This window comes from Lacerta agilis, chromosome 9, assembly GCF_009819535.1.
Source record: "Lacerta agilis isolate rLacAgi1 chromosome 9, rLacAgi1.pri, whole genome shotgun sequence".
NCBI classification, from domain to species: domain Eukaryota; kingdom Metazoa; phylum Chordata; class Lepidosauria; order Squamata; family Lacertidae; genus Lacerta; species Lacerta agilis.
Window position 1 is genome coordinate 70,316,962 of NC_046320.1, and position 14,765 is coordinate 70,331,726.

The window sequence follows — 14,765 nt, forward strand, 5'->3', positions numbered from 1 at the left end:
AAGCTAACTGCCTCTCCAAAAGCAGATTCATTCCTCCTCTTAAACCAACAGCCCAAGAGACAAGCCCAACAGCCTACTGTTTTGTAGAGCATTCGATAAGGAAGGTCGGGAAGAGAGGGTTTGGGATTCCTCGTTCCCACATGCAACTCCTTCTCTCTTCCAAACCAACTGGAATCCAGGAGCATCAAATCCAGAGGAAGAAAGGAAGGAAGGAAGGAAGGAAGGAAGGAAGGAAGGAGGAAATTGCCTTGTGCGTCTGAAAACTTGCCCACGGCCAACGCAAGGAGCCTGGCTCTCTTCGCAAAAGGCTAACACTGGATAGTGCTTCTGCACCAGAGCTGGGCTGATGCCCCCCACACAGGGGGTGTCCAAAACTGACCCCACCCCACTCCTTCAGCCAGGAGGGAGCTGCAAGGTGGGGGGGGGGGGAGGTGGGGACCCCCCTACTTCTTTCCAAGCTGAGCTTTGGCGAGGTTGATCTTTGCAACGACAGAAGCGTCTGCGGCCGCCGTGCACTTCGAGAGGACGAGATTCATCTCTGCTTCGTTCTTCCGTTCGATGGCGGCTTCAGAAGCCTGGCTCAAGTCCCTGCCATTAAAAATGGGTGGAGAATAAGTAAACAAACAAACAAACAAGGGGGGCAGGGCGGAAATGCCTGCTAAAACGAACGGAATCGCACGTTTTAAAACTCATTTGCTTATTTATTTATTTTAGCAGGGTTCATAGCCCGCTCTTTCCAAGAAAAACGCTCCATCAAGCAGCTTAGAAAACCCACATTAAAAAGGCAGTTACAGGTGGGTAGCCGTGCTGGTCTGCCATAGTCGAAACAAAATAGAAAATTCTCTCCAGTAGCACCTTAGAGACCAGCTGAGTTTGTTCTTGGTATGAGCTTTCGTGTGCATGCACACTTCTTCTGTTTCAGTGTATCTGAAGAATTGTGCATGCACACGAAAGCTCATACCAAGAACAAACTCAGCTGGTCTCTAAGGTGCTACTGGAAAGGATTTTCTATTTTGTTTCAATTAAAAAGGCAGGCACTAAAATCCTAATTTAAACCAGAGGTTCCCAAAGTGGGTGACTCTGTACCCAGGGAGGGGATGGCCTGGGCTGCTCGCTCAGAAGCAAGGGTGCGGTGGCAAAGGGGCACTGTGGGTGTAAATGACTATCAGACTTTGAAAAGCTGTCATCACTGGCTCAAGTCCATCCATTTTGTTGACCTGACTAAACAGTTTTAATTGGATCCGGATGAACGTGTAGTCAAATTGTTACTGTGTAGAATTTTATTATCTTCCTTAGGGGGCCGTGGAAACGATGCCTTATGAGGAACGGCTTAGGGAGCTGGGTATGTTTAGCCTGGAGAAAAGAAGGTTAAGGGGTGATATGATAGCCATATTCAAATATATCAAAGGATGTCATATAGAGGAGGGTGAAAGGTTGTTTTCTGCTGCTCCAGAGAAGCGGACATGGGGCAATGAATTCAAACTACAAGAAAGAAGATTCCACCTAAACATTAGGAAGAACTTCCTGACAGTGAGAGCTGTTTGACAGTGGAATTTGCTGCCAATGAGTGTGGTGGAGTTTCCTTCTTTGGAGGTCTTTAAGCAGAGGCTTGACAGCCATCTGTCAGGAATGCTTTGATGGTGTTTCCTGCTTGGCAGGGGTTTGGACTGGATGGTCCTTGGGGTCTCTTCCAACTCTAGGATTCTATGATTCTTCTGAATAACGATTTTTATAGGGTAGTGGGCCCCGGGGGTGAGATCATATAACACCAGTCCTAAAGGATCTACACTGGCTCCCAGTACGTTTCCAAGCACAATTCTGAGTGTTGGTGCTGACCTTTAAAACCCTAAACGGCTCTGGCCCTGTAGACCTGAAGGAGCGTCTGCATCCCCATCGTTCAGCCCAGAGACTGAGGTCCAGCTCCGAGGGCCTTCTGGCAGTTCCCTCATTGCAAGAAGTGAGGTTGCAGGGAACCAGGCAGAGGGCCTTCTCGGTGGTGGCACCCTCCCTGTGGAACGCCCTCCCGCCAGGTGCCAAGGAAATAAACTACTGTATCTGACATCTGAAGGCAGCCCTGTTTAGGGAAGCTTTTAATGGTTTATGCTTAATGGTGGCTGTGGCAGATGGGCAGGGTATAAATATTATTATTATTATTATTATTATTATTATTATTATTATTATTATTATTATTATTATTATTATTACAAAGCTGGGGAGTGGCCTGAGAATGTTCGGGAACCCACTGATTTAAACCCCTTTAAAGCTTCCGGTGACTCTTGAGAGTCCCATGGACTGCAAGGAGATCAAACCTATCCATTCTCAAAGAAATCAGCCCTGAGTGCTCACTGGAAGGGCAGATCCTGAAGCTGAGGCTCCAGTACTTTGGCCACCTCATGAGAAGAGAAGACTCCCTGGAAAAGACCCTGATGTTGGGAAAGATGGAGGGCACAAGGAGAAGGGGACGACAGAGGATGAGATGATTGGACAGTGTTCTCGAAGCTACTAACATGAGTTTGGCCAAACTGCAGGAGGCAGTGAAGGATAGGCGTGCCTGGCATGCTCTGGTCCATGGGGTCACGAAGAGTCGGACACGACTGAACAATTGAACAAAGCTTCCGGTTCAGTGTCTTACTAAAGCAGCAACTGGTCTAACCAAACCGGACCCAAACCGCAACCCCACAGTCTGCCACTGGGGCACAGCCATTAAAGGAGATGGCTCTTCAAGGCCCCTTTAGAAAATAATAATTTTATAATTTGTGCCCTACCTATCTGACTCGGTTGCCCCAGCCACTCTGGGCGGCCTCCCACAAATATAAAAGCAAACTCAAACACCAGACATTAAAGACTTCCCTACACAGGGCTGCCTTCCGATGTCTTGGCCTCATCTCACGGTGGGTTTCATTCCGAGGGCAGTTCCCCAACTACAGGGATTTTAGACTACCTGTTAAGTCCAAAGTGAGCCAGTGTGGCGTAATGGTAAGAGCGCTGGACTCAGACCTGGGAGAGCAGGGTTCGAATCCCCACTCAGCCCAGGAGCTCGCTGGGTGACCTTGGGCCTGTCAGTCTCTCAGCCTAACCTACCTCACAGAGTTGTTGTGAGGATGAGATGGGGGCGGGGAGGACCAAGCACACCACCTTGAGATCCTTGGAAGATAACAGTGGTATATAAATGTGATAAAACAAATGGATATGAATAAGTCTGCATGCTGTTAAAAGTGATGCTTTCCTCGTTTGTTGGATGCATGTACAGGTGAAACTTGAAAAATTATAATATCGTGGGAAAGTCCATTTATATAAGCAATTGTTTTCATCAGCTACTGGAGTTTAATATATGAGATAGACTCATGACATGCAAAGCGAGATAATTTTGGCGTACAGCTGATGAAAACCCCAAAGTTGAAATTGTTAATTTGGGGTTCTCATCAGCTGTACGCCATAATCATCACAATTGTAACAAATAAAGGCTTGGCATATCTCGCTTTGCATGTCATGAGTCTATCTCATATATTAGTTTCACCTTTTAAGTTGAATTACTGAAAGAAACGAAGCTTCCCACGATATTCTAATTTTTCGAGTTTCACCTGTATTGCGGTAGGCAGAATCTTAATAGAATCAGAGTTGGAAAGGGTCCCAAGGGTCATCCAGTCCAACCCCCTGCAATACAGGAATCTCAGCTAAAGCATCCATGACAGATGGCCACCCAACCTCTGCTGAAAAGCGTCCAAGGAAGGAGAGGCCACCACCTCTACCGCTGAACAGCTCTTACTGACAGAAAGTTATTCCTGATGTTTAGTCGGAATCTCCTTCCTTGTCACTTGAAGCCATGGGTTCGAGTCCTACCCTCCAGAGCAGGAGAAAACAAGCCTGTTCCCTCTTCCATGGGACAGCCCTTCAGATATTTGAAGATGTCCCCTCTCAGTCTCTTCTTTCCCAGGCGAAACATCTCCAGCTCCTTCGATCATTCCTCATAAGGCCTGGTTTCCAGGCCCTTGAACGTCTTTGGTTGCCCTCCTCTCTGCCTCCAGCCCAAAAGGTGCCCGGAACAAGTGAGCCAAGCCCACTGCCATGGGGCAGAGACGTTCCCACACCAGACCGGATACGTACCCTACCAGAAGGAAGGCTTTCACCCTCTGTTCTGGGGCAACGCGGGGGGCGTACTTCTTTGCTTCGTGGCGGTTGTGGTGCTTCATGCTCATCTCGACAAAAGGCTGCCAAAAAAGAAACCCCACACTGTCAACACAATGCAAGTGTCCCAAAGCGAGCACTATAAACCTGGGGGACCCGAGGGCCACACTCCTTTTCTAGGCAGCCTTTGGAGGGCCGCATGCCCTCTGTATCCATACTTAAGGTACAGATGCAAGAGGCTCGTTCATCATCATATTTTGGGAGTGACTCCGCGACGGGACTTAACTGTCAGGGTCCTTTACCTTTAACCTGTTCTCATGTAGCTGCATCCTTCTTCTTTTTTGGGTATTTTTTATTAAAGATTTTCTTGATTTATAAAGGTAGTTCAATGTCTCTCTCATATTTTTCCCCATGTAACGTTTTTACAGATCAATTTCGTTTGTTGAGACATTAGGAAGAAAAAAGGGGGAAAGAGGTGGGCGGGATGGGGAGATGGGTGGGGTGGGGTGGCGATGTTTCTATTTTGCTTAATATATGTAGGGTTTGGTGTCAGTGTTGTTTGTGCAGGTTCTCTGTTGTTCACTTGTGTGGTGTAGCGGTTAAGAGCAGTAGACTTGTAATCTGGGGAACCAGGTTCGTGTCTCCTCTCCTCCACATGCAGCTGCTGGGTGACCTTGGGCTAGTCACACTTCTCTGAAGTCTCTCAGCCCCACTCACCTCACAGAGTGTTTGTTGTGGAGGAGGAAGGGAAAGGAGAATGTGAGCCGCTTTGAGACTCCTTCGGGTAGTGAAAAGCGGGATATCAAATCCAAACTTGTGTTCCTTTGGCGGTGAGAGCCTGGGGTTGGCGTAGGGTGTTATCAGCAGGGCTGCGCGGTTGCTGAGTCATCTCTCTCTTCGCACAATCGCCTCAAAGCTTCAAGGTCAGTAGATATCTCCCAAAATCAAAAGACCTTCTTTGGAGGTCTTTAAGCGGAGGCTCGACAGCCATCTGTCAGGAATGCTTCGATGGTGTTTCCTGCTTGGCAGGGGGTTGGACTGGATGGCCCTGGTGGTCTCTTCCAACTTTAGGATTCTATGATTCTATTCTATCAAAATAACGAAAGGAATCCCCCTAATTAGTAAACTAAAAAGGCTAAAAAGTGCTATGGAGTGCCTAAATTTTATCAAACTTCTGTACTCATTAAAACAATCTTTAAAAGATAAAATCAGAGAGCTCACGCTGACTAGGTGCCGTTCGCCATCTTGCCGCCAAAAATGGTTGTCGGTGTGGTTGTTCAGTTGTGGTTGGCTGTGGTGGTCTTTGGTTTCCTGCGTGAGTGGGGTGGGTGGGTGTTTTGGGTCAGGTTAGCCATATTGATTTGTATGCTGTCGGTAGATTTTTGTCATTTGTCTTGCTGAAGAAGTGTGCATGCACACGAAAGCTCATACCAAGAACAAACTCAGTTGGTCTCTAAGGTGCTACTGGAAAGAATTTTCTATTTTGTTTCGATTGCTGGGCTGTGTGTGTGATGAAGGGGAGCCATACCAGGGTGAAGGCGTCTTCTTCCGTTTGTCCCCGTGTCAGTTTCAGCTTACTGGTTAGTTTTTCTAGTAGGGCTGTTTCCCATACTACTTGGTACCATTGGTCCATGCTTACTCCTGACAGGTCTCTCCAGTGTCTGGTTATGATGTTTCTGGCTGCTGAAAGTAGGTGGGTTATGAGTGTAGCTACATCCTTTTGTCCTTTCTGTATGCATTCCAGGTTCACAGAATCATACAGTTGGAAGGGACCCCCGGCAACCCAGGAATCTCATCTAAAGCACCCCCAAGGCTGATGCTCAGGAAATCTCTGAGCAAGGCCGGGCTCTTGTGTCTGGACAGTTCCAACCCCCCTCCAACTTCCTTTCTTACCAGGTATCCAATGGGGGACTTCTTGGACTTGGAGAACTTCTCCAGCTCTTCCCAGTCTCCTTGCTCAGCCAAGGCGTTGATCTTCAGCCACCAGAACCTAACAGTGCAAGAAGGGGACAGCGTCACAACTGCCATGCTGGCCAGACCAAGGAAAGTGTGTCTGTATTTGGGAGAGGGGGGGGCGGTCCTCAAGAATCTGAGAAAAGTTGGACCTCCAGTCTGTGGGATGTGATACCTAAGTAGCAGTCAAGTACAACATTCCTTGTTTTCCTAGAGTGGACATGCAGGGGAATGTTTGGTCCAGCAAGTCGAAAACTTCCTGCTTCCTCCTGGCTGGGACATACTTCCTTTGCATGTGACTATAGGTGGCCGTGACCTTACCTGTCCAGGTAACAAAAGGACAAATCACACAGCACACACACTCTCTCTCTCTTTGACTTCCTCCGTTGTTGGAGCAGCTTTTAGCTAGAATTGCTCTCTTGGCTCTCAGCCAACAGAGGACCCTGGGATTATCCCCATATGGGATAGGTCCACATGTATATACTTTGTAACTAAGTCTGCCTTCAGGGATCCAACTGTGAACTGATGATGTGAGTAAACTTCTTTTATATACTTTACACAAGATTGTGGCGTGTTTATTCTTTAAGAGGAATCTAATACTGAGAGGCTTAAACAAGCCTGCAACCAGCTATCTGCTGTGAGTTTAAAAGGGGAATGTTAAAACTCTGCTAAGTTATAGAACTTGCTAGCGCAAGTTACAGTGAGGGGGGAAAGTATTTGATCCCCTGCTAAATTTGCCCGTTTGCCCTCTGATGAAGAAATGACCAGTCCATAATTTTTATGGTAGGTTTACTGTACCTCTTTTCGGCACCTGCTGAAAATATTTTCATTTTGACATCCTCACGCAGACACATGCTGTCAGGTGTGGCTTGGGTTGCTCACGAGTAAGCAGGCATGAGTCCGAACTGTCTTTTAAACAGTTTTATTGTGCTAAGCTATTTACAAAGCAGAGAGCTGAAAAACATGACTGGATCAGTCGCTAGCAGAATCCGGGAGTGCCGGTTTCCGGCTGTGACCCCAACAAAGGAATTTCGGCATCCCCAGGCGCCTCTTCCCCTGTCTCCTTTTGACCTCCCCCCCCCCGCACAACTGGGGTGACGGAAGTGGCGTGCTCCCCTCTGATCGAATGTTGCGGGAGGCGCTGGGGCTCTCAGCAACATCCTCAAGCTGCTGCCTCTCCGGACTGCTGGTTTCCTGCCCTTCCTCACCAGAGGGAGAGTCGCTCTGCCCGCTGGGAGAGGTATCGCTGCTGAGGAGGTGTTGGGGCTCTCTATACATCGGCAAGACCCCTCGCAGGGCCAAGGGCAGTTCCCTGACACATACAGTGTTCATATCGGCTTTGATCTGTTTCTAGTTCATCCCTGGTTTCATTTACTGAATGCCTTGAAAGAGTTGCTTTAAAATTCATTGCTCACATCATCATCATCATCATCATTATTATTAATAATAATAATAATAATAATAATATACTGTTGTTGTATAAGGGATTATGATGATGACCGGAATGTAATAGAAATTAGTAAGATTTTGGAATGCAGAAATAAAGCAAACCATCAAATCTAGCATGGGGGAGCACTTTATCTAAATTATATAATTCGGTATTTATACGATATTAATAATTGTATTGTAAATTGGTAGTGTTATAATGAGGCTATTATTGGATTGTAATTGAAAACTAATAAAAATGATCATTAAAAAAAAATCAAAAAATCTATAAATAGCTTAAAAATTCCAGGATGCCACATGCTGCTGGTGGGCGGGGCCTGATGCAAAAGTGGGTGGAGCAACGAAGGTAAGTTTCAGCCTTTGCCAGGCAGGCTGGTTTCTCCTGCACACCCTCTAATCCAGAGGTCGGCAACCTCCGGCCCATGGGCTGGATGCGGCCCATGAAGACCATTTTACCGGCCCAAGAGCCACCCGCAAACCAAGCTGCCCGCAAACCGATCCACCCATGCACAGCGCGGGGACTCGCCGAGTGGTGCCGGAAATGGCATCTGCGTGTGTCCAGATGCCAAAAATCGCTTCTGCACAGGTGTGATTTTCGGCGTCTGGGCCTGCGCAGAAGCGATTTTCGGCACTGCGGACATGTGCAGACGTGATTTCCGGCATCGCGTTGCGCCAGTCTGGCCCACGGATGATCTCCGTGGGACTGATCCGGCCCATTGCCGGTAAACCTTGCCTACCCCTGACCCCTGCTCTAATGCACTATCCACCCCCCAGGCAAGGAGGGGGCGTGGCCAGCATTCAAGGGCACATCCCAGCCAGGTTAAAACACTCCAGGGGGGCCAGCAAGGGACATGGCCTGGAGAGAGTGCCCTGGGGGATGGGCAGTCCCCCAAATCCCTGGCCCAGATTATGCATGGGGCTTGGCTCTACAGTGGAGGAGTCGGGGTATTTGGGGCGCTTTCCCCACTCAACCACCCCGTGTGACTCTTGATCTTTGGGGCAGGGAATCCCCGCTCCCTCCCCACACTGCCCTGACCGTTTGTCGGGGATCTTGAAGTCGCGGTAGAACTGCTCCGCTCGCTTGTGGTTCCCCTCTAGGATCAGGTTGTAGACCGTGTCGTGGAGGGACTCGTCCAGGTAGGGCTTGTCAAAGTCGGCCTGGAGGCGCCGCTGGCTGCGGAGGAGCTTGATCTGGTCTTCGGTGGCCTGGAAAGGGAAGGCGAGAAGAGAGAGGGAGACAGAGAGGAAGCTGCAGGCGGATAGACAAAGAGACATCCAGGCCTTTTTCAGTTTGGGGGCTGTATTCCCTTCAGGGGTGACAGGAGCGAGCCAGCAGTCAATCACACGAAGCAAGTGGAATTAACTCTATTAGGAAAAACAGGATCTGCACTGGAGTGCCAAGCCTAAGGAGCACAGCAACTCATCTCTGGTAGGTCTTGTACACATGCAGCAGTGGCTGAGACTGATGGTCCCCAGTTCCCCACAGCTGCCTAAGTCCCCTCCTCCCCAGGGTTTTCTCCAAGCAATATGAGACTGTGCCTGCATGCAGTCAACCTCTCCTCCGCCCTTTTCATTCATTCATTCATCCATTGAATTTATATACCGCCCTATACCCGGAGGTCTCAGGGCAGTTCACAGAAAAGATCACAATATATAAAATCAAAATAAAAACAGTAACTCAATAACACCCCCCCCAAAAGAGCCACATTTTAAAAGGGTATAGGTCACAGTGGTGGCGAACCTTGGTACTCCAGATGTTTTGGAACTACAACTCCCATCATCCCTAGCTAACAGGACCAGTGGTCAGGGATGATGGGAGTTGTAGTCCCAAAACATCTGGAGTGCCAAGGTTTGCCACCACTGGTATAGGATGACGATCAGGTCAACCAAAGGCCTGATTAAAAAGGAACGTTTTTGCCTGGCGCCTAAAAGTGTATAATGAAGGTGCCAGGCGAACTTCCCTGGGGAGAGCATCCCGCAAATGGGGAGCCACTGCAGAGAAAGCCCCATTCTCGTGTTGCCACCCTTCGGACCTCTCAAGGAAGAGGCACACAAAGAAGGGCCTCAGGAGGTGATCTCAGGGTCCGGGTAGGTTCATATGCGGAGAGGCGGTCGTTGAGGTATTTAAGGCTTTATAGGTCAAAACCAGCACTTTGGATTGGGCCTGGAAACTAATTGGTAGCCCGTGGTCAGGGATGCTGGGAACTGTAGTCCAAAAAGAGTTGGAGACCCAAGTGTGGGAAACCCTGGTTTAGAGAAAAAGAGAGTAAGAGGGCATTTATGAATCGTGCATGGCACGGAGGGAGCGCAAAGAGAAAAGCTTTTCTGCCTCTGCCTTGACACCAGAACTCAAGAAGCTGAGCGCTGGAAGATTCAGGATGGGTAAAAGGAAGTATTTATTCGTGCAGTGCAGAGTTAAACTATGGAACTCCCTCCCACAGGAGGCAGGGTGGCCACTGAGTCAGGCAGCTTTAAAAAAGGACTGGACAAATTCAGGGAAAAGAAGAGGACTATTGATGGCTACTAGCCAGGATGGTTGTGCTCGAACTTCACAGTTGCTGGAAACCTCAGGAGGGGAGAGATCTCTTGTGCTCAGATCCGGCTTGCTGGTTTCCCACAGGCAATCTGGTCAGCCCCTATGGAAACAGGATGCCGGACTGGACCTGGGACACTGGCTTGACCCAGCAGGTTCTTCTGGTGGTCACGACACACCAGAGATGCCTCTTCGCGCACTAACCTTGGCCGCAAACTCGTTCTTGGCTTTGTAGTACTCATCCACTGCGTTCTGCAAACTGGCCACCCGCCCGTCGATCTGCTGCGGAAGGAAGAAGGAACCCCTTGCGCGTTTTAATACAGGCAAAGAATAATGGCCCATGTCTGCTCCGGGATATACAGCAGTTGGGCTAGGAACAATAATGGAGCCTGTTGCTTCCTTGATGGGGATTGGACCTGTATGAATCATCTGCCATCCCCCTGCAATCTCAGAGCTCTGGAGACTGGAAGATTTGTGTAGGGCAGTTCTGCACAGAGAAACGAGTCCTGCGACCCCAGTTAACTGCGTGCAAGCTTCCTTAATTTGCAAACATTTCCCTATTTTATTCTTTTTTCACATGGGAAACCGCTGGCTTAAATTCAACACCGACTTCCCTCCCCGAATCCCACTCCGCCCCTTTGCTGCCGCCCGTTGCTCACAGCAGCCTTATTACGGACCAGAAAGTTGCAATGCATGGGGCAGCGATTTCGGTTTCCAAAACGAAAGCCGAAAGGTTCTCGGGTTGCACATTTCTGCACAGTTTACTGAGTCCACCAGGCTTGCGCCACACAAACGGGGAACAGACGCTGCCCCGACTATATATCCTGCCGCAACCTCCTAAATCTAGATTTGCCATCCTCCCTAGACACCCTTTTCTCCCCGCCAGTCTCCAGGGAGCTCCTTACCTTATCACTGGCATAGCTGGCACGCACGTGGAAGTTGCCCAGCTCCTGGTGGTCGTCGTCTTGGTTGTAGAGGTCTTTGAGCGTATCCAGCTCTTGGTATTTGCAGAACTGGGGACGAGCAAGCCAAGGGTTAAATTTCTATTCATTTATTTATTAAAGTCCTATACCGGCCTTCATCCGAGGGTCACAGGGCGGTTTACAAAATAAAAAACGCACGAACGCACAACAGAAAAAGCAAAAACACGCACAGTTTAAAAGGCAATGAATATGTGAACTCAAAGTAGGACCCGCCTCGCAGGGTTGTTGGGAGGATGCAATGAGAAAGAATCTGAGTAACACAGAGCAAGCCGGCAATTGAGGGGAAGAGACTGTCCTTTCAGGTGCAAGCGTGCCAAATTCAATTCCTAGGCTCCTCTTCACTTCAAGCAACCATAGGGATTTCACTTTTAAAAAACAAAAACAAAACCCCAATTCATTTGGCTTTTAATTAGCACCCCGCCATTCTATGCTACTTTACACAAGGTGGTTTACAGCAACAAAATATACAACGAAGAAGTCGCACCTTATAACCACCTGATCCAATACAACAGGTCGTAATAAAACACAAGTTTAAAATGGAACGACTTGTATGAAATATAGTAATATTCAATAATCTATTAGAACAGAATAGTACACAATAAAATTAACTCTCAAAACATCTGCAAAAAAAATAATTAAACAGAAATTCACTCTTAACCATTACAATAAATAATTACTAAAGTATGATCAATGAAAAGAACTGCAAGTTGCAATGCACAAAATACCGTATTGGCCTGAATATAAGCCTCACTTTTTGTTCCAAATTCCGACCGTGAAAAGTTAAAGTGCGGCTGAAGTTCACGACCGTACAAAAATTGGCTTTTGCGATATCGCTGCTGAAACAGACATACGGTAAAATGGGATGGGTGTGAGTGCCTGTGGAATTTTAAGGGAGCGGCTTATATTGGGGTATTGTCTTTTTTTTCTTCCCTCCCCCCACACCCAAAAATTTAAAGGTGTGGCATATATTCTGGTGTGGCTTATATTCAGGCCACTACGGTACCACAACACATACAAAACCATGTAAAAGGATCAAATTGAGAAACCAAGACACACAATTTCTAAAATTATTATTTTTTAAACCCCTGAACTCCTCTTCTCCCTTCCCAGCTGTTCCAACACTGTATCTCTTATTGTCGTCATGACTTACTGTTACAATTTTCACTCATAAATTATCATCGTCATCAACAATTTATACCCCAATTTTCATTATGAAAATGTATAGGTGGGTCGAGATGGGTGATTGGCTGATAGGTGTGGTAAACCTGTTGACAACTGTTAACGGCTGCAATTGGTCTTACAGGAAAGAGCAAAGGGTGAGATGGCTAAAAATAGCTTTATCATAAATAATGAGATAAGAATCCAATGTTTTTGTTCAGGCCAGGTCTCTCCATGGTTTTAAGTTTGGTAATAAGTTGCAATTCAGCAACTTCTCTTTCCAGTCTATTTCTGAAATTATTTTGTAATAAGACAACTACTTTGAGATCTTGTATAGAATGTCCTGGGAGACTGAAGTGTTCTCCTACTGGTTTCTCTGTCTTGTGATTCCTGATTTCAGATTTATGTCCATTTATCCTTTGGCGTAGGGTTTGGCCTGTTTGTCTAATATAGAGAGCTGAAGGGCACTGTTGGCATTTGATTGCATACACAATGTTGGAAGATGAGCCATTAAATATCCCATCAGGGATGGCCAGCGTATCCGGCCCCTCACAGGCTTCTTCCGGCCCTCACCTTTAAATGCAGAGCCTGGGGGTTGAATCCTGCACTGTCAATTCCTGCAAATTCTGCGCTCTGCCCCTGACCTGCGGCCCCGCTCCTTCTCTGCTTCCAGACCTCTCTCTTTCCTTAGTCTCGCAGCAGGGCCTGGGGTGTGTTTCGCAGCCGAATTCAGCCCTCCAGGCACACCTGAAAATGCATCCCCATGCCACCGCCCCCTGCAACAGGTGTGCCTCCAAACCTCACCTGGCGATAGAGGCTCAAAGCCACTGGCTGGTTCTGCAGGGTCATGAAGAAGGCGCCGCGGTTCAGCTCATTCTTCAGGTGCAAGACGACCGTGTAAACTGGGCAGGAGGGAGAGAGGCTGGTTAGATGGCTAGCTATGAGCCCTGAAGGAAAGACACACACACACCCTTGAGCGATATTATACCCAATTCACAGAACCTAACCAAGGGACTCTCTGCGCACGCCAACAGCTTCTAGGAGCCACAGATGCAGGATGAGGACCAAAGATGGACAAACCTTAGAAGGTAACCTGGAAACTACAATTAACCCAGAATGTGGCAGCCAGACTGTTGACTGTGAGTGGCCACTGAGACCATATAACACTGGTCTTTAAAGACCTACAATGGCTCTCAGTATGTTTCTGAGCACAATTCAAAGTGTTGGTGCTGACCTTTAAAGCCCATTAAAGCCCAGTATACCTGGAGGAGCGTCTCCACCCTCATCGTTCAGCCCGGACACTGAGGTCCAGCTCCGAGGCCCTTCTGGCGGTTCCCTCACTACGAGAAGTGAAGCTATAGATAACCAGGCAGAGGGCCTTCTTGGTGGTGGCACCCGCCCTGTGGAACGCCCTCCCGTCAGATGTCAAGGAAATAAACAACTACCTGTCTTTTAGAAGACAACCGAAGGCAGCCCTGTTTGGGGAAGTTTTAAATGTTTGATGTTTTATTGTGTTTTTATTATTCTGTTAGGGACGCGGGTGGCACTGTGGTCTAAACCACAGAGCCTAGGGCTTGCCGATCAGAAGGTCGGCGGTTCGAATCCACGCGACGGAGTGAGCTCCCGTTGCTCGGTCCCTGCTCCTGCCAACCTAGCAGTTCGAAAGCTTGACGTGCAAGTAGATAAATAGGTATTGCTCCGGCGGGAAGTTAAACGGGATTTCCGTGTGCTGTTCTGGTTTGCCAGAAGCAGCTTAGTCATGCTGGGCACATGACCCGGAAGCTGTACGCTGGCTCCCTCGGCCAATAAAGCGAGATGAGCGCCGCAACCCCAGAGTCGTCCGTGACTGGACTTAATGGTGAGGGGTCCCTTTACCTTTACCTTTAATATTATGTTGGGAGCTGCTCAGAGTGGCTGGGGAGGCCCGGCCAGATGGGTGGGGTATAAGAAATATATTATTATTATTATTATTATTATTATTATTATTATTATTATTATTATTATTATGTGGCCTGGAAGGAGCACGAAGTGTCCCCTGCCACAGGTACAGCCCTTCGCGGCGAGGCAGAGAGGCAGGCAAGACAGGGAATGTGCGTCTCCGCTTTACCCAAGTCGGTGTCTCCGCTCTCGATGGCCTTGCTAAGTGCCAGCTGGCTCCTCTTCATCTTCAGCAGCAAAGGAACCTGCTTCCCAGACCGGGGCTCGTACTCCAGCAGCTGCAAGCAAACGCAACGGCATCGCGGGGTCACCGGGCATTGCACTGCATTGCATTATTATTTCATAGACTTCGTAGAATCACAGAATCGTAGGAAGGGACCCCCCATGGTCATCTAGTCCAGCCCCGGGAAATGCAGGAATCTCAACTAAAGGCAAGTAACATTTGGGGGACCAGAATGGCTGCTAGCAGTTGCAAAATGCAGGAATGCTGCGGAGGCAACCGGCCCCACCTGCCAGTGTGCCGTGGAGGTTAGGGTATCGGACTGGGACCCGGGAGAGAGCCGGGTTCGAATCCTCACTCAGCCATGAAGTTGACTGGGTGGCCTTGAGCCTCTCAGCCTAACCGACCT

At 48.4% G+C, this 14,765-nt stretch overlaps 1 protein-coding gene across 1 annotated transcript in view; it reads right to left on the minus strand.

Moving 5' to 3' along the window:
* Positions 1-410: 410 nt before the first annotated feature.
* VPS16 (VPS16 core subunit of CORVET and HOPS complexes) overlaps positions 411-14,765 on the minus strand; it is a 41,308-nt gene continuing 26,953 nt past the window's right edge. Inside the window, exons 17-24 of the mRNA XM_033161032.1 lie at positions 14,306-14,414; positions 13,003-13,100; positions 10,963-11,070; positions 10,262-10,339; positions 8,561-8,730; positions 6,019-6,115; positions 4,105-4,208; positions 411-588 (exon numbers count right to left, since the gene is read on the minus strand). Coding sequence (XP_033016923.1) covers positions 444-588; positions 4,105-4,208; positions 6,019-6,115; positions 8,561-8,730; positions 10,262-10,339; positions 10,963-11,070; positions 13,003-13,100; positions 14,306-14,414 — 909 coding nt within the window. The 3' untranslated portion in view covers positions 411-443. The remainder of the gene's footprint in view (positions 589-4,104; positions 4,209-6,018; positions 6,116-8,560; positions 8,731-10,261; positions 10,340-10,962; positions 11,071-13,002; positions 13,101-14,305; positions 14,415-14,765) is intronic.